Raw genomic sequence first — 19,948 nt, 5'->3', positions numbered from 1 at the left:
CAAGGGTGGCGCCTCTGACGCAACCCGAAGATCCTTATCATCCAACTTTCGATGTGACTCTTGATATTGGGTGTGACGTACAGCATATTTCTGACCGTCCAGCCAATAAAGTCCTATGTTTTCGCAAAACGGACTTTGAACGGCTGAATAATTTTATAAACGAGTTCAATTGGTCCGATCTATACATGTGCACTGACATGGCAGTTGCCGTTGATATTTTTTACAGTGCCATGAATTCATTTTTTACTGAATGTGTTCCGTTATATTATCTGCCAAGCTCGAATAAACCGCCGTGGTTTACTAAAGAGTTGAGCCGACTTAAAAATAAAAAATCTAGACTGTATGCTAAATTTAAAATCACCGGTTCTCAATCTGCCCTTTCATTTTATTTATCAGCTCGGTCAAACTTTTCCGTGCTGAACGCGCAGTGTTACAAAAACTATTTAACTCGTTGTAGGGCCCAGTTCTCACAGGACCCAAAACAGTTTTATAATTTCGTTAACACTAAACGTAAACCTAAAACAAATCCTTCCTCGCTTTCATTTGAAAATACTACCGCAAATAATGATCAGGCAATAGCCGATCTATTTTCGCAGTTTTTTCAAACAACCTATTCTAGCTCTTCGTATATATACCAGACTTATTCCTACGACATACCCAAATCGAACTTAATTTTCTGTCCTAGCCTAAACGAAAGCTCTCTCCTTTTAGATCTTCATCGTGTCAAGCCAGTTTATTCGCCAGGTCCCGACGGAATTCCTGGCTGTGTGCTCAGGTATTGTGCCGACGCCCTGTGCTATCCCCTTCTGAAATTGTTTACCTTGTCCTTAGCAACCTCCCACTTTCCCATTATTTGGAAGGAATCGTTTATTATTCCTCTCCACAAAAAAGGTAGCAAATTGGATGCCAGCAATTATAGAGGAATCTCTAAGTTGTCGGCCATCCCAAAATTATTTGAAAATATTATCACCCCTCATTTACAGCACCTTTGTAGATCGGTTATTTCTCCATGTCAACATGGTTTTATTAAGCGAAGATCAACAACAACAAATCTTTTGGAGCTCTCTTCCTATATTATAAAGGGCTTCCATAATAATTGTCAGACAGATGTAATCTATACTGATTTCAGTAAAGCATTTGACTCTGTTAATCATTCTCTCCTCGTTAGAAAACTCGATTCAATGGGTTTTCCAAGTGATCTTCTTAATTGGATCTCTAGTTATTTGAATGGCAGGACGCAAAAGGTCCTCTTTAAGAATAATTTATCCAATATTCTAAGGGTTACATCTGGTGTCCCGCAAGGAAGCCATTTGGGACCCTTATTGTTTACATTGTTCATAAATGACCTGCCCAAAGTCTTGACTAACTCCAGAGTACTTATGTACGCGGATGACGTCAAGCTTTGCGTGCAATACAATGACGTTGCCTGCCAGTCGGAAATGGCTCGAAATGCAAGCTAATGACATTCTCTCGTGTCGCTCCTAAGCTTGCTACTTACACGCTGAACGGCTGCTCTTTGGAAAGAATTAATACAGTTGACGATTTGGGCGTCCGCTTGGACCCAAAACTTGACTTTATTGATCATATTTCGTCTATGGTGAATAGGGCCAGGGGTGTGCTTGGATTTATTAAACGGTGGTCGAAGGAATTCAATGACCCCTATGTTACTAAATCCTTATATACTTCCTTAGTTCGTCCTATCCTAGAATATGGATGCTGCGTTTGGAGCCCTCAGTACGGCGTCCATAGTAAACGCATTGAGTCGGTTCAAAAGAACTTTTTACTTTTCGCTCTACGCGGTTTAAATTGGGATGCAAACCAAAGATTACCTTCCTACTCTAGTAGACTCCTATTAATAAACTTGCCGTCCTTAGCCAATCGTAGAACGATGCTAGGGATAACCTTTATTTTTAACCTTATCCATGGTGATGTGGAAAGTGCTGACTTGTTGGGTCAGCTTAATTTCCATGTACCATGTAGAACCACTAGATCCTATATCCCATTAGTGTTGCGCCACTGTAGGACCTCCTTTGAACTGCATGAACCTTTTAGAGTGTTATGTGCAAATTATAATGATTTGTACACACTAATCTCTAACGTAGATTCCCTTCCCAAATTAAAATCTTTGATATTAACATACTTAGTAAGCATGCAAGCTAACAATCTGGCAGCACGCCGGTAGTCAATTTTCCTCGTATTCTGTCCTATATTTTCCATCGCGCCTACTAACACCTAACCCAAACAGGCACGTGCCTGGTGTCATACGGGCCACTTGTATGTACTGACCTTAGTGCATCAACGTCCATGTATTTATAGGCCACTGTCATCAACAGTCATCAACGCTTCGACTGCGACTTATACCGACCCGACGCTCTGCCGGCTGAGACTTCTACCGAGTCGACGCTCTGCCCACAATACAGTTACGATGGCAGTCGTCGGCAGTATCATGGCGCGGCAGTTGATGAATTGTTGATGGGTGTTGCTGAATTTGTTGATGAATTGTTGTAAATTGTTAATGAATTGTTGATTAACAGTTGATGAATTGTTGATGAATTTGTTGATGATTCATCGATGAATTATTGATAAATGTTGATGATTCATTTATTAATTGTTAATGAATTGTTGTTAATGACTGCCTAGGACATGCCCATGTTAAATTCATCAACAATTTGTATGGCCGTCAACCGATGAATCATCAACAACACCGCCTTGACTGTTTATGAATCGTTGATTAATTACTGATGAATGGTACTGAAGGGTTGTTGTTGTGTTTTCTCAAACAAGCAAACATATTTATTTTTAGTTTTGTACGCTCTCAACTTTGTGAAAGCAGGGAGAACGCCATTGTGTTAGAATCAAAAAATTAGCCCCATATTGCAAAACGAATGTGTGGTCATAAGGTATCTTATAAACTGTAATGTCTTTGGTATAGGTTATGCCATAATTCTGACTTGGATTACGCGGGTCTCAACCTCGCCATCAAAAACATTGTGCTTTGTGATCGCCTTTATAAGTAAAATATCATCTCCAGTAAATCAGCAGTAACTTCAACATTATTCTGCATAAACTGACTAATAGATTAACTTAAACTACCAAATTTTGTAACATAAAATATTTAGTTTTACGTCAAGAAATTTATAGTTATAATTGTAATTAAATTAAAATTATCATTGTGAAAAAATAAATGAAATCTATCAATCCAACAATAACCTTATGAGCTGGGAAAAGAAAAATATCAGATATAACTAAATCTATCCAACAACGAAGTGTTTAAATTAAGTTGAGGAACATTTGTTAAAATCAACTCGACAAGGAAAGTAAACGTGCCTAAAATAGAGCCCAATAGCCAAACAAGAATGATTCCAGCAAAGTTCGACATTCCTAAGGTGACTGGACCAACGTCTTCTTGACTACCAGACATAGTGCTCTCGACTTGTTGTTGTATTTTTAGGTTTAAGTTATCGGCTACCACACGATACTCCCAATATTTATCGAACCCGGAAGAGTGCCAATTGTATATTAGGGAATTGAACTGTTTTAGGAGTGGCCAAAGTCTCGGCACAAAAGCTACTGTGTATTGATAATAGAGATCATCCCGCATTATAATTAGCTGGTCAATTGCTTGTGGCACCAAATAGTCCCCGATGGCAAAGTGACCTGTGAGATTAATAAAATAAGATCCAAATTATTTTGAGGAGAGATTTCTTACCAAAGGGCAAACGTTCAACAGCAAAACCAATGTTTACTCGCGGATCCTCTGCAAGCCGAAGAAGTTTTTCATCGCCATAGATCCGAAATTTATTTAACAGATCCTGAACTAGGGGCTGCCAAATGATTTCCGTAAGTAATATAACTTTATTTCAGTATTTTTAAATGTTAAAAGAACTCACGTCATCAGAACCACGTATGGCTGACACCCATGCCTCAGAATTGGCGGCCCATTGTAATTGGTGAGAGCGTAAACGTTGCACATTGTCAGCTGCCTCGTCCAAGCTGGGTATTGTTAATATACTGGCAAGGCCGCCCCCATATATACTGGTAATAATTAGGTCGTTAAGGAAACAGGCAAACAGGAGCACACGAACTGTAATTGAATGTGCTTTGCTATTTCCTGATTGTGATATTAAAAGTTTAAAAGTCGTGGACAGTCCGTATTTTGCACAACTCCACCATCCAACCCGTTCGCTGGGTGTCAAAAATAATTTCTGCTCGCTCCAATATGCTATAATCAATCCCATGGTTTCTATACATAAGCACACAAATACCGCAGACCAAAGAGTTGCTTGAAAAGGTTCAAGTGGAATATACCAACCGGCTACCCGCAACGGCATCGGAACTAGGCATGTTATGCCAGATCGTACAAGGTACATAGAGAGGTCTAGAAATTTGTAGTCCTCGAACCACGAGTACATGGCTCCAATGCAGATATCCGCTTTATTATTAATAACCATACCTAGTGCACCATCTCCAGATATATTTGCGTAAATGGTACCCCAATCGTTGGCGTCAGCTATAAAAGATAAATTATTAAGTAAAAAATTATTTTGAATATTGTATTTATATTGTAGTTGTAGATTTAAACAAGAAAAGTGATTTACAAACCGATTGTGACTAACTTGTAGCGTTAGGAAGGTAATGTAAAATAAATATACTTTTGTTTTAGATTTCGATACAATGAACTAAAATTCGATATCTTTATACTCATATGTAAAAAGAATTCAGTTTTTGAGTACATTTTAGCTACTGTAGAAAAAATAAGAAAAACAGGAGGACAGCGCAGCCTGCATTTGGTGCATTGATGGAACTGGAGACTGTCGAGCACGTGCAGTTCGCCTGCAGGAGATTCACGATCGAGCGGAGTTTACTGTAGGGAATCTGGTAGCGCTATAGTCGACAGCGATGCAAACAGGCGCCATTTACCAGATTGTAGAGTCACTCGCGAACGGTCACAAGGCTCACCTGGCCACTCCAGTGAAGGCCTCGTCCGGTCCCTTCCTACAGTTGTCACTTAAGCCAGTCCCACGCTTTTCCCCTGTAATATTTCTTTCTTACAGCAGTGTACTCTAATTGTTGGTACTTTTTTTCATTAAGCTGTCACATGACTCTTTGCACGGGGCGTCACCCTCAGTTGTTTGGGCAGTGTGGCTATCCAGAGGCACTGCCTAGCTGATCCCTGTACCCTACAATCGCCACATTCTGCCATCATCAGTGTACACGGGTTGAAAACTCAGTGATACACAAATGCAAATCTAGGACGACTTTAAAATAGCTTAAGGTATAGCTTACGTAGCTCTCCAGAGCTACTAATACTGCAAAGTAGCGAAGCTAGGATACGGCGATTTGAAGAAAGATTGGCCGCGGATTTGCCCAAGCCAAACCCTACGCCAGGCAGAATACCCTTTTAAATCGACGACTCGGTTGTTAGAGTCTATACGTGCATATTGGAGGGAAACTTCCCGGAACCCCGTTAATCGCAGCTCCCTGATATACACGACGTGTTAAAGTAACAGTCCCTTCCCCTTCAACAAGGTTAAGGGTGCCTAAGGTGCCTAAGGCACTTCTCACGGAAATGGAGACGAAGTCAAGCAGGGAATAACGATCAAGGCTAAATGAGCTGCAGATGAAGTTCCTGCACAAAGACGAAAGACAACCGGTCAGATGGGGAGTTTATCGAAACTGCGAAGGTGGTGTGAAACTTTCGCCAAATCTTATACCCTTGCAGGGTGCTATAATTTCAGTCAGAAGTTTGCAACGCAGTGAAAGAGTCATCTCCGACCATATAAACTATGTATATATATATATATTCTTGACCAGCATCAACAGCCTAGTCGAACTAGTGATGTCCGTCCGACTTTCCGTTTCTACGCAAACTAGTCTCTCAGTTTTTATCTGAATGAAACTTGGAAGTTAGCCCTCTATATACTCTGACTCATATATAAGTCGGAACGGGCCGGAACGGAACATCGGAAAATTAAAAAAAAAAAAATTATAGATATATATATAACTTTTTCAGTTTTTAACAATTTTTTTTACAATTTTTCTTAAAACTTAATAAAGTCCTACTACTATATCTTTAAGCTGTCATAGGGACGATCGAGATATTATTACAATTAAACTATTTTAACTTTTTCAGTTTTCAACAAATTTTCAATTTTAATTTTTTCTTTCAAATGTGGGATATAGCTCGTTTATATTCTTCTTAAACTTTGGTTTAAATTTTATGATAATCGGACTACTAGATCATATAGCTGCCATACAAACGATCGTTAGATAAAGAGGTAATTCAAAACTTTGAATGTTAAACTGTAAATATAATATGTATATGTGAAGGAAATGAAAGCAGTCATTACTTCAATGTTTTTTATAACTGTATTAATTCCTAGTAATTGAATTTCAATCTACAAGCTTCCTTTCTTGTTTTTATTATTATTTAGGACAGTTGCCATTTTTTAAAAATAAGAGGTTTTTGGCAGTACGAAAATTGATTTGAAGCACTTTGACATTTCCCGACAAAAAATGTTTTTGATGATGCATTCCATCTTTATTACTTGTGTACTTACATGTGTCGATTTGGACTCTGCAGTTGTATCGTTCACAGAAAGTTAAGACAATGCGAGTTTCAGTGCCATCGATATAAACATTTTTGAGGTCGGAATCCTCTGGTACACTTATGTCCAGAGCATTGGCTTTAGTACCCTGTGTATGTATATAATTATAAAAAACGGATGAAGAGATTAATTTTTTAATTTACATAGCATTTATTTCTTAGATATTACGAAGAATGTATTTTCTAGGTGTGTAACGATTAAAAGTTTTAAGGAATAACATTTTTTGTTCCTCTATTAAGATTTTATTAAGAATGCACAAAATTTTAAATAAAGATTTTCTTTTTTATCAGTGTATAGAGGACTGTAATGCAAATAGACATTACTTCGATGTTTTTTAACACAAATATATATAATTTAAATTGTATAAAATATTAATGATCGAATTGCCATCTGCAATGGTATACATATTTCGGCGTGCCGAAGTAAGTTTTCATTTTTATTTTAATTGCCACAAAAAGCGACACAGAGTAGATGGATAAACTGAATTTCATTGCAAGTGATTTATAGGTCCTCTAATACTTTTCAAAATCCATTTAATAACTTAATAATATATTATATAAAGTGAATCTTACTTGTTTAATAACAGTGTATGGAGGGTAGTTGAACCCAGCTATAGTGACTTCGCGACCCTTCAAATCTCTAAGTTTGTCCGGGAAAAGAGATTTGCCCTCCTGAAATCGTTTTTCGGAGACATGGTACCTATCAAGAAGTCTAAGCTGGGCTGGGTTTTCTGCTCTAGGCCCCACATATTTGTTGGTCTTCATGTCGAAAATATTGCCGGTTGCATAGTCTCGTACAACAAAAAGAAGGTTTGCTTGATCTGAAATTAATTTAATAGAGGCGAGGCAGAAAAACATTTATAAAAGGTACCTTCGAAAAATGATCTTTTCAACAGCTCTTCCTTGAACTCCGTTGCAATGTATGCGAAAACGAATTTGTTATGTAAGGAACGCCATATTGAATGCATTGAAGCCTTTGTAAATGTATCCACAAAACGAATGACATCTGGACCAAATACAACAAAAGACTAACCAATGACATTAATTTCAATCGATGCCCAAAAAGTAATCCCAAAAACATATTTTATAATTTTACCTGGCAGTGTGTAACCTCAATGGATATTGTAATTTTCCGTAGAAGCTGGTTACCATTTTCCTTTTCTAACTGATCTTTCTTAAACGTTTCATTTAATAATTTTACATTAATTAATACTAAACTAGAATAATGTTCAAATTGTTGCAGCTGGATCACAAATCTCTCATTCAAAAAGATGCACACTGTACTATCATTTAGATAGTTTCCTACTAAATAAAAAATATGATTAAAAAAAAATTATTTATCTATTTATTATAAAATTTTGCTTTTACTATTATTAATTTTTATATATTTACTTATAGCATTTATAACCAGAGACCAACCCTGGTCGATTATAATCATTTTTGTTTTACAATGCCGCAGTTGATATTAAAACGACTAGCTTCAATAAAAAAGTGAAGCCTAAATTGAGGCTAAGCATTAGACCAATGCCAATTTTTGATTCCATGGCAAATAAATTAGCCAATAGGATAATTGACATGTAAACAACTTTAAAAATTCTCCTGTAATAAATTATTACATAGTGCACGTATACATACACACATACATATGTACATGCATATGGAGATAAGCATGTTGTATCTTTGAGTAAAAATTACATGCACTCAGAGAAATGTATATATTGAAATAAAAGATTGAGTCTAAAGCTGAATAAACTTAAAACCATACCTTGTAGTTTATATTAGGTTAAAAAAATCAAAAAATGTTAAATGATTAATTTTGTGACAATTAACATTAACAAAAAAATAAACATTAACATTAAAAAATAAATAATTCAACAAGATTCGTTTTCGGCACCAAATTACAAAATATCTAACCATAAACTCAAGATTTCTAAAAGCTTGCCTTTTATTTAATATGGACGTTGATGCACTACGGTCAGTAAACTCAAGTGGCCCGTATGACACCAGGCACGTGCCTTTTTGGGTTAGGTGTTTGTAGTCTCGATGAAAAATATAGGACGGAATACGAGGAAATTGACTACCGGCGTGCTGCCAGGTGGTTTGCTTGCATTTTTACTAAGTGTGAGTATGCATGTTTACTAAGTGTGAGAGTATAATTTGCACATAAGACTCTAAAAGGTTTATGCAGTTCGAAGGAGCTTCTACAGTGGCGCAACACTAATGGTATATAAGATCTAGTACTTCTACATGGTACGTGGAAATTGAGCTGACACAAGAAGTGAGAACTTTCCACATATGTACATATCTATGGATAAGGTTCTAAATAAAGGTTATTCCTAGTATCGTTCTACGATTGGCTAAGGACGGTAACTTCATTCAGGGGAGTCTTTTTGAATATGAAGGTATTCTTTGGTTCGCATGTATAAGGATTTTGTTGGCTGAGATGATAATTTTGAAGTTTAGTGCAGTTAGTTTAGGGCGAAGGCGATAACCTTCGCCAACCGTAGCATAAGCTAGGCTAAGCTAAGAAATAGAGATTACTCGCATTCTTTGAATTCGAAGCATCGTATCATTTTTTCGTCCGTGCCAAATTCTTGCCACCACATCTCGGTCTAGTTAAAATTTTAATTTTTAATAAACTAATTAAAAAATTCATGTCGTCCCCGGGTGGACAAGAATAAAATTGGCAACATATTAAAAAACAATATAATAGTGACAGTGACACATATATACATATATATACATATATATAAAAAATTATACATTAGTGCAGTTCAACAAGCAAGTGTTATTATTGCTAGTAAAAAATTGTTGCCCGCGACGCGCTGTGTATAATAAATTTAATTTAAATAATTAAAATAAATTTACCGTGTCGGTCGCGAAAATACTCTGCTGCGCCAACTACTGCCATCAACGAGGGATCAACAAGTACAGGAAAGTGGCAGCTGGAATATATTTCTATATATACATACATATATATCGCCAATCAGAGGTATTTGTGCAAAAAATTGAAAGCTGGAGTAAAAAAAAATAATTGTTTATTGTCTTGTGCTGAAATATTGCACCTCGCTTTCAATTCTTGGCACATATGTATGTACGTATTTATAGTAGAGCAACATTGCATGTTTTATTTATTCAATTATATATTAACTAAAATTAACATATATACATACATAATATTGAATCGCACTTGGACGCAACATTTATTTATGTTATTTATTGTATAATATTGCAATCACTCCCGCCCCCTTCCCCTCCTCTCTCGTTAGAACTCGCTTTAATAGTTGGGAAGTTAATCCAAGCTTGCGCACCAATACATAAAGCCTTATATACTAGCAGCTGCAGCGGTGAACTTTTTCGTTTTCGCTTTCGCTTGTGTGCCGGTGCAGTCATTGTTGTTGTTGGGCTCTCTTAGTTTGGCGCGCTTAGATTAGCGGACCGCCAAGTGACGCGCTACCCTATTTTTGTCGGGTATACACTTTTCGGCGTCACTTGCACCCACTATTAATATTGATACTGCGTGACTCGTTTCAATTAAATAAATTATTTGTCATCAGAAAAAATATTTAATAGACTTTTCGAACAAAAAAAAATTATAAATTTGTAATATTAATTAATTAATTAATAATTATTAAATTAAAAAGTATATTTATATATATTTTTTTTATTCTTTTAATTGAGTGTTTATTTGATATTATTTTGATATTATTTATATTTGATTCGATAGCTATAATTAATACTTTCGTCGTCTTTCTGATTTAAACAATAATTTTCGACCATTATTATCATTCTTGGGAAAATTAATTAAATTAATTTGTAAAAATGAGCCAGGATACAAAAAATAAATCTCTTCTGGAGGAGTTAAAAAGCAAGCTCCAAAGTAGGGTCAGAACCATTCGCCGATTAAACGAGCGGCTGGAACAGGGTTCGATTCCGATTTTAGAAGAAGAATTGAAATGTCGACTCGAAAACTTAAATGCTTCAATTAACAAGGCAAATCAAATACAAGAACAGATAGAAGAAATAAATAGTGGCGATGAATATGGCGACGAGTTGGAAGAACTTAGCATCGTGACCAAGGCAAAATTAATGTCATTATTATATGCCATAAGGACAGCAGCCAGCAGCGAAACTCCAGGATCAGCTGCTGTAGAACCAACTCGTGCGCGACTTCCGAATTTGGCATTGCCAAATTTAGTGCCAAATTCTTGCCACCACATCTCGGTCTAGTTAAAATTTTAATTTTTAATAAACTAATTAAAAAATTCATGTCGTCCCCGGGTGGACAAGAATAAAATTGGCAACATATTAAAAAACAATATAATAGTGACAGTGACACATATATACATATATATACATATATATAAAAAATTATACATTAGTGCAGTTCAACAAGCAAGTGTTATTATTGCTAGTAAAAAATTGTTGCCCGCGACGCGCTGTGTATAATAAATTTAATTTAAATAATTAAAATAAATTTACCGTGTCGGTCGCGAAAATACTCTGCTGCGCCAACTACTGCCATCAACGAGGGATCAACAAGTACAGGAAAGTGGCAGCTGGAATATATTTCTATATATACATACATATATATCGCCAATCAGAGGTATTTGTGCAAAAAATTGAAAGCTGGAGTAAAAAAAAATAATTGTTTATTGTCTTGTGCTGAAATATTGCACCTCGCTTTCAATTCTTGGCACATATGTATGTACGTATTTATAGTAGAGCAACATTGCATGTTTTATTTATTCAATTATATATTAACTAAAATTAACATATATACATACATAATATTGAATCGCACTTGGACGCAACATTTATTTATGTTATTTATTGTATAATATTGCAATCACCCCCGCCCCCTTCCCCTCCTCTCTCGTTAGAACTCGCTTTAATAGTTGGGAAGTTAATCCAAGCTTGCGCACCAATACATAAAGCCTTATATACTAGCAGCTGCAGCGGTGAACTTTTTCGTTTTCGCTTTCGCTTGTGTGCCGGTGCAGTCATTGTTGTTGTTGGGCTCTCTTAGTTTGGCGCGCTTAGATTAGCGGACCGCCAAGTGACGCGCTACCCTATTTTTGTCGGGTATACACTTTTCGGCGTCACTTGCACCCACTATTAATATTGATACTGCGTGACTCGTTTCAATTAAATAAATTATTTGTCATCAGAAAAAATATTTAATAGACTTTTCGAACAAAAAAAAATTATAAATTTGTAATATTAATTAATTAATTAATAATTATTAAATTAAAAAGTATATTTATATATATTTTTTTTATTCTTTTAATTGAGTGTTTATTTGATATTATTTTGATATTATTTATATTTGATTCGATAGCTATAATTAATACTTTCGTCGTCTTTCTGATTTAAACAATAATTTTCGACCATTATTATCATTCTTGGGAAAATTAATTAAATTAATTTGTAAAAATGAGCCAGGATACAAAAAATAAATCTCTTCTGGAGGAGTTAAAAAGCAAGCTCCAAAGTAGGGTCAGAACCATTCGCCGATTAAACGAGCGGCTGGAACAGGGTTCGATTCCGATTTTAGAAGAAGAATTGAAATGTCGACTCGAAAACTTAAATGCTTCAATTAACAAGGCAAATCAAATACAAGAACAGATAGAAGAAATAAATAGTGGCGATGAATATGGCGACGAGTTGGAAGAACTTAGCATCGTGACCAAGGCAAAATTAATGTCATTATTATATGCCATAAGGACAGCAGCCAGCAGCGAAACTCCAGGATCAGCTGCTGTAGAACCAACTCGTGCGCGACTTCCGAATTTGGCATTGCCAAATTTAGTGCCAAATTCTTGCCACCACATCTCGGTCTAGTTAAAATTTTAATTTTTAATAAACTAATTAAAAAATTCATGTCGTCCCCGGGTGGACAAGAATAAAATTGGCAACATATTAAAAAACAATATAATAGTGACAGTGACACATATATACATATATATACATATATATAAAAAATTATACATTAGTGCAGTTCAACAAGCAAGTGTTATTATTGCTAGTAAAAAATTGTTGCCCGCGACGCGCTGTGTATAATAAATTTAATTTAAATAATTAAAATAAATTTACCGTGTCGGTCGCGAAAATACTCTGCTGCGCCAACTACTGCCATCAACGAGGGATCAACAAGTACAGGAAAGTGGCAGCTGGAATATATTTCTATATATACATACATATATATCGCCAATCAGAGGTATTTGTGCAAAAAATTGAAAGCTGGAGTAAAAAAAAATAATTGTTTATTGTCTTGTGCTGAAATATTGCACCTCGCTTTCAATTCTTGGCACATATGTATGTACGTATTTATAGTAGAGCAACATTGCATGTTTTATTTATTCAATTATATATTAACTAAAATTAACATATATACATACATAATATTGAATCGCACTTGGACGCAACATTTATTTATGTTATTTATTGTATAATATTGCAATCACCCCCGCCCCCTTCCCCTCCTCTCTCGTTAGAACTCGCTTTAATAGTTGGGAAGTTAATCCAAGCTTGCGCACCAATACATAAAGCCTTATATACTAGCAGCTGCAGCGGTGAACTTTTTCGTTTTCGCTTTCGCTTGTGTGCCGGTGCAGTCATTGTTGTTGTTGGGCTCTCTTAGTTTGGCGCGCTTAGATTAGCGGACCGCCAAGTGACGCGCTACCCTATTTTTGTCGGGTATACACTTTTCGGCGTCACTTGCACCCACTATTAATATTGATACTGCGTGACTCGTTTCAATTAAATAAATTATTTGTCATCAGAAAAAATATTTAATAGACTTTTCGAACAAAAAAAAATTATAAATTTGTAATATTAATTAATTAATTAATAATTATTAAATTAAAAAGTATATTTATATATATTTTTTTTATTCTTTTAATTGAGTGTTTATTTGATATTATTTTGATATTATTTATATTTGATTCGATAGCTATAATTAATACTTTCGTCGTCTTTCTGATTTAAACAATAATTTTCGACCATTATTATCATTCTTGGGAAAATTAATTAAATTAATTTGTAAAAATGAGCCAGGATACAAAAAATAAATCTCTTCTGGAGGAGTTAAAAAGCAAGCTCCAAAGTAGGGTCAGAACCATTCGCCGATTAAACGAGCGGCTGGAACAGGGTTCGATTCCGATTTTAGAAGAAGAATTGAAATGTCGACTCGAAAACTTAAATGCTTCAATTAACAAGGCAAATCAAATACAAGAACAGATAGAAGAAATAAATAGTGGCGATGAATATGGCGACGAGTTGGAAGAACTTAGCATCGTGACCAAGGCAAAATTAATGTCATTATTATATGCCATAAGGACAGCAGCCAGCAGCGAAACTCCAGGATCAGCTGCTGTAGAACCAACTCGTGCGCGACTTCCGAATTTGGCATTGCCAAATTTAGTGAAAATTATTCGGAATTTAAAAATTTTATTAGCATCTTCGAAACTTTGGTTCATAAAGATGCCAGCATTTCAAATATCGAAAAATTTAACCATTTAATTTCATGTCTCTCTGGTGAAGCTTTAGAAACAATTAAAGCTTACCAAGTCACTGAGAGTAATTACGAAAAGGCGATGGCCAGTTTGAAAAAGGTTTAGGACAACGAATGCCTCATCTTTATGAATAATATTTCAACATTGTTTAGTCTTCCAAAAATATCGCATCAATCCGCATCCTCCTTGAGAAATCTTATCGACACTGTTTCGTCGTTTTACGGTTCTCTGCTATCGATAGGAGATGATACAAAAATTTCGAACGCAATGTTGATATATATATTTGATATTAAATAGAGTCGACCCAGTGACCAAACAAAAATGGGAGGAACAGTTCGATTATGAGCTGTCGATTGTGTCCGATTGTGAGAAAATGTTAAATCGCTGATACCAGCATTTATCGGCTGAAAAATCGACAAAACCAAAGCTGGAAAAATTACCGTCAGGCAAACCACATAATCGAAGCTCATTTTCGTGTTCCTCCTCCAACAGCAAGCCTCAGCAAACTTGTAGCTATTGCAATGCAGAAGATCATTCACTACAGAATTGCAGCCCGTTTGGGCGTCTCTCTGTAATGCCAAGGTTTGAGTTTGTCAAATCAGCCTCCTTATGTATCATTTGTCTGCGAAAAGGCCATACTGTGTCAAAATGCAAAGGAAAAAAGGGTAGAGCTTGTGACCGCTCACATCACATTCTGCTCCACAGATACACAGTGCCTGATAAAAGTTTAGCGTTGCCACCCCTTCAAGAGAATATTTCTCCTCCCTTTAACCAAGAGCAGCCTTCCACGTCACATGTTATGCATGCTACGTCATTGGACAGGGTAATCTTGGCTACGTCAATCGTAAGCGTGCGCACGAAAAGCGGTGAATACGTTTTAGTCCGAGCACTTCTGGACTCTGGGTCTCAAACGAATTTTATAACAGAAAAATGAGCGAACCGCTTACAGATTCGTAGAGGACTCGTGTATCAACTTACTTGGTATTGGCGAGTCCAATTCTCAAGTCAAGAAAAAGATACACACCGTGGTGAAGTCACGAATCAATGGGAGTGAGTTCTCGTTTGATTTCTGGATCTTGAAATCGATCACCGGTTATCATCCCGATCAATCGGTGAACGTCAACGATTGGAAGATCCCAAAGAACCTCCCATTAGCAGACCCCTACTTTTACAAGTCCCAAAAAATTGATATGCTAATCGGAGCCGAATCATTTTTCGAATTGCTAGCTGTTGGTCAAATTAAACAAGGTCCTGACTATCCAACTCTTCAAAAGACCCTCCTTGGTTGTGTTGTCTCGGGGAGATATAAATCTACAGTCCCGAAGCAAGTTGTGAATAGTTTCAGTTGTAGTGAAGAATCGTTAGTGTCGATCGATACCACGCTACAGAAATTTTGGTTACTAGAGGAAATGCCAAATCCAAAGAAAATTCTGTCGCCTGAGCACAAGTTATGTGAAGAGTACTACAGGAAGACTACTCAGGTATTGCCATCAGGTCGGTTTGAAGTAAGGCTGCCGTTTAAATCTGACCATAAGGGGTTAGGCAATTCTTTTGAAGTTGCAAAACGGCGGTTTTTGTCGCTTGAGAGAAGGTTGTCTCGAGATCCTGACTTAAAGACCATGTACTTGAAATTTATGGAAGAATATCTCGCCTTAGGTCATATGTCGCCTACAGACAACAAAATTCCTTCCACTCCACATTATGTCATTCCGCATCAATGTGTGTTGAGACCCCAGAGTACGTCAACAAAGTTGCGCGTTGTTTTCGATGCATCATGCAAAACATCGACTCAGGTGGCCTTAAATGACATCTTGATGGTGGGACCGACAATCCAAGAAGAGTTGTACTCCACTCTACTCCGCTTCCGGCTGCACAGGTATGCCCTGACTGCCGATGTAAAAAAGATGTATCGCCAAGTGATGGTTAACGAAGCGGATAGGCAGTTTCAACTCATAGTGTGGAGAAGAGACCCCTCTGAATCCTTGAGATTATACGAGCTCAACACCGTTACATATGGTACTGGACCAGCCCCTTTTCTTGCTATTCGGTGTTTAAAAAGGTAGAGTGAATCTGCGAAACTTTCATTACCTAGAGCTGCCGACGTAATTGGATCCGATTTTTACGTCGATTACATGCTAACTGGTGCTGCATGCGTAGAGGAGCTACGGACAATCAAGTCTGAAGTGTCTCAGGTTCTTCAAACAGCAGGTTTTGATTTGACAAAGTGGATTTCAAACTCACCTGAGGCCACTGCCTATCTCGGACTCAGAGTCAACTAAGGCGTTAGGAATATCTTGGTTGCCTAGCGAAGATGCCTTCAAATTTAAAATTGACGATTCTGTCATGGGTCTCCGAGCGACAAAACTGAACATTTTATCGGTAACATCCAAGCTGTTTGACCCCCTCGGCTTATTAAGTCCCATTGTAATAAAAGGAAAGATCCTATTGCTGGAACTGTGGCTTAAGAAGTTAGACTGGGATGAGTCAATTCCGCTGCATTTAGAAACTGCATGGAATATGCTAAAAAACACCTTGTCTCAATTGGATAAGATAGCTATTCCTCGGTTTGTGCATACTGATCCGATGTCACCGGTGCAATTACATGCCTTTGCCGACGCATCCATGAGAGCCTATGGAGCTTGCGTCTACATTCGTAGCAAATCTGCTGAAGGTTACAAATTATCGTTGTTGACTTCAAAGTCGAAAGTAGCGCCGCTCAAGACAAAAACGCTCCCAAGGCTTGAGTTATGTGCCGCTCACCTTCTCGCAGATCTCTGCCAGAGAATCAAACCGCTAATAAATGTCCCTATCGAACGAATCGTTTACTGGTCGGATTCGGAAGTCACTCTCCATTGGATCCGATCTCATCCATCGTCGTTGTCGGCATTCGTTTCGAACAGGGTTGCAGAGATTCAAGAATGGTCAGGACAGGCTACATGGCGGCATGTTCCAACGAAGCAGAACCCAGCAGATATAGTGTCTAGAGGTTGTGACGTCGACGAAATTGGACAGTCGATCTGGTTCACGGGACCTCAGTTTCTGAAGGACGAGGAGGAGAACTGGCCCAAAAATGTTCATTTTGAACTGGATGAGGAAGTCTTGCGTCAGGAATCAAGAAAGACAGTGGTCGGACTGACCGCTGGGGTGCAAACTTCCGATTTGCTAGACGTCATCGAGGGATTCTCGTCACACCTGAAACTGCTTATATGTTCCGCTTTATAAGAAAATGTAAAGACAAGAGTATAGTTTTCGAAAAAACTCTGTCACCGACTGAATATACTGAAGCATTTAACAAGATCGTCGAAATAATTTAGAATCACGAGTATCAAATAGAAATAGTAAAAATTCGTAAAGGTTCCAAGGTCGGACCAAGTCTTCAGCGATTGAACCCATTCATCCATGAAGACGCCGGCACTTGGTGCAATTTTTTGTTGTTGCGAGTTGGGGGGCGACTAGCAAACGCTCCTATATCTTACGATGCCAAGTTTCCCTTGCTGTTGACGAAACGCTCCCAATTTGTGCAGAGCTACGTCCGGCAACTGCACCACACAAATTTTCATGTCGGTCCTCGAGCACTTGTGAGCATCCTACGACAGCGTATTTGGACCATAAACGCTCAGGAACTCTGCAGTCAGACAGTTCGATCGTGTGTGCGCTGTTTTAAATATAAGCCCCGACTGATGACTCAAATTATGGAAAATCTTCCCGCAGAAAGACTCCGTGGTCTCCGCCCATTTGCAATATGTGGCGTAGATTTTTGTGGCCCTGTTTATACGACTTTGAAAATACGAGGAAGGCCCCCATATAAGTCCTACATTGCCTTATTTGTTTGTTTCGCGTCCAAGGCGGTTCATTTAGAAATTGTTTCAGACCTAAGTACTGACTCTTTTTTATTGGCTTTTCAAAGGTTTATTGGTCGCCGAGGATGTCCCCAGCAATGTTAGGACATTGGGACAACGCGACGAACTTCGTCGGAGCGAGTCGCCACTTCCAGGCTCTTCGCTAGAGGCTCGAGGAGCTGGCGGACGCGATTCGCGAATTCGCATCAAAAAGCAGATGCGAATTTGCGTTCACACCACCTCGGGCTCCGCACATGGGCGGACTATGGGAGGCAGGTGTGAAAACTGCCAAGCACCTACTCCTACGAGCGGTGGGCAGCGCACTCCTCAACGCAGAAGAGCTGGGGACAGACCTCGTCGGAATCGAGGCCATAATGAACTCGCGGCCACTCACTCCCGGACACCTGCTGACAGGCGGGCCCCTCGTCGCAACACCAGCAATGGCAATGGCGGCTTGTCTCGTCAGTCAAGCAAACGTTTTGGCGGCGATGGTCCCGGGAGTATGTGCTGGGCCTCCAAATTCGAGGAAAGTGGCACAACGAGCAAGAAAACATCAAGGAGGAACAGCTCGTCATCGTGGCAGAGGACAACCTGCCGCCTCAACAGTGGCTACTGGGGCGGATCGTCGCGATGCACGCAGGGAAGGACGGCATGGTCAGGGTCGTCGATCTTAGAAGGAGCGATGGAGCCATCTTCCGAAGGGCGATCCACAAGCTGGCGCCGCTTCCAGGATGTTGAAGCCGTGGAGACGTTCAACGGGGCCGGTGTTGGCTGAGATGATAATTTTGAAGTTTAGTGTAGTTAGTTTAGGGCGAAGGCGAGAGCGCAATAAAGCTCTCTCGCGCTATTCGGGAATTCGCCTCGCCTTCGCCAACCTTAACATAAGATAGGCTAAGCTAAGAAATAGAGATTATTCGCATACTTTGAATTCGAAGCATCGTATCATTTTTTCGTCCGTGCCAAATTCTTGCCACCACATCTCGGCCTAGTTAAAATTTTAATTTTTAATAAACTAATTAATAAAATTCAGATTTAGTGACATAGGGGTCATTGAATTCCTTCAACCATCGGTTAATAAATCTGATCACACCCCTGGCTGTATTCACCATAGACGAAATATGATCAATAAAGTCAAGTTTTGGGTCCAAGCGGACGCCCAAATCATCAACTGAATTAAATCTCTTCAAAGAGCTTAGGAACGACACGAGAAAATGTCATTAGCTTGCATTTCAAGCCGTTTAAGCTTAATAAGTTTACACGGCACTAAGTTTGAAAATTATCGAGACTGTTTGTAAATCCGACTGGCAGGCGACGTCATTGTATTCCACGCAAAATTTACATAAGCACTCTGTAGTTAGTCAAGACTTTGGGCAGGTCATTTATAAATGATGTAAACAAGAAGGGTCACAATTGGCTTCCTTGCGGGACGCCAAATGTAACCCTGCCATTCAGATAACTTGAGATTCAATTAAGAAGATCACTTGGAAAACCCATTAAATAGAGTTTTCTTACGAGGAGAGAATGGTTAACAGAAATGCTTTACTTAATTATTATGGAAGCCCTTTATAATATAGGAAGAGAGCTCCATAATATTTGTGGTTGTTGATCTTCGGGTAATAAAACCATGTTGACATGGAGAAATAACTGATCTACAAAGGTGCAACAAGTTTGGAGTAATAAAATTTTCGAATAGTTTAGAGATAGCCGACAACTTCGAGATTCCTCAATAATTGCTAGCATCCAATTTGCTACCTTTTCTGTGGGGAGGAATAATAAACGATTCCTTCCAAATAATGGGAAAGTGGAAGGTTTCTAAGGATAAGGTAAACAATTTCAGAAGGGGATATCACAGGGCGTCGTCACAATACCTGAGCACACAGCCAGGCGTTCCGTAGGGACCAGGCGAATAAACTGGCTTGACACGATGAAGATCTTAAAGAAGAGAACTTTTGTTTAGGCTAGGACAGAAAATTAAGTTTGATTTG

The 19,948-nt window shown here is 38.2% G+C and overlaps 2 protein-coding genes across 5 annotated transcripts; one reads left to right on the top strand and one right to left on the bottom strand.

Annotated features, from left to right (window-relative positions):
• Positions 1 to 2,759: 2,759 nt before the first annotated feature.
• LOC110176797 (glutamate receptor 2-like) lies at positions 2,760 to 9,836 on the bottom strand. 4 transcript variants are annotated; one of them, XM_086841050.1, is made up of 7 exons: positions 9,781 to 9,836; positions 9,476 to 9,565; positions 7,181 to 7,428; positions 6,561 to 6,696; positions 3,891 to 4,510; positions 3,710 to 3,824; positions 2,760 to 3,657 (listed from the first exon to the last, which is right to left on the bottom strand). In XM_086841050.1, the coding sequence occupies exons 2-7, from the start codon at positions 9,516 to 9,518 to the stop codon at positions 3,236 to 3,238; spliced, it is 1,584 nt and encodes a 527-aa protein (XP_086697176.1). In that variant the 5' UTR covers positions 9,519 to 9,565; positions 9,781 to 9,836; the 3' UTR covers positions 2,760 to 3,235. The 4 variants fall into 4 exon arrangements, with proteins under 4 accessions (XP_086697176.1, XP_086697184.1, XP_086697178.1 ...); XM_086841058.1 differs by lacking the exons at positions 9,476 to 9,565; positions 9,781 to 9,836 and adding exons at positions 7,479 to 7,635; positions 7,704 to 7,938; XM_086841052.1 differs by lacking the exon at positions 9,781 to 9,836 and having other exon boundaries at positions 9,476 to 9,571.
• On the top strand, positions 8,946 to 19,002 carry LOC147645166 (uncharacterized). Its single transcript, XM_086841063.1, has 2 exons — positions 8,946 to 9,009; positions 18,032 to 19,002. Exon 2 carries the CDS (start codon positions 18,181 to 18,183, stop codon positions 18,736 to 18,738), a length of 558 nt encoding a protein of 185 aa, XP_086697189.1. The 5' UTR covers positions 8,946 to 9,009; positions 18,032 to 18,180; the 3' UTR covers positions 18,739 to 19,002.
• Positions 19,003 to 19,948: the final 946 nt, after the last annotated feature.

This window comes from Drosophila serrata, unplaced genomic scaffold (assembly GCF_035046125.1).
Source record: "Drosophila serrata isolate PLE 108 unplaced genomic scaffold, ASM3504612v1 contig_4, whole genome shotgun sequence".
Classification (NCBI taxonomy): Eukaryota; Metazoa; Arthropoda; class Insecta; order Diptera; family Drosophilidae; genus Drosophila; species Drosophila serrata.
This window is presented reverse-complemented; position numbering and strand designations above follow the sequence as displayed.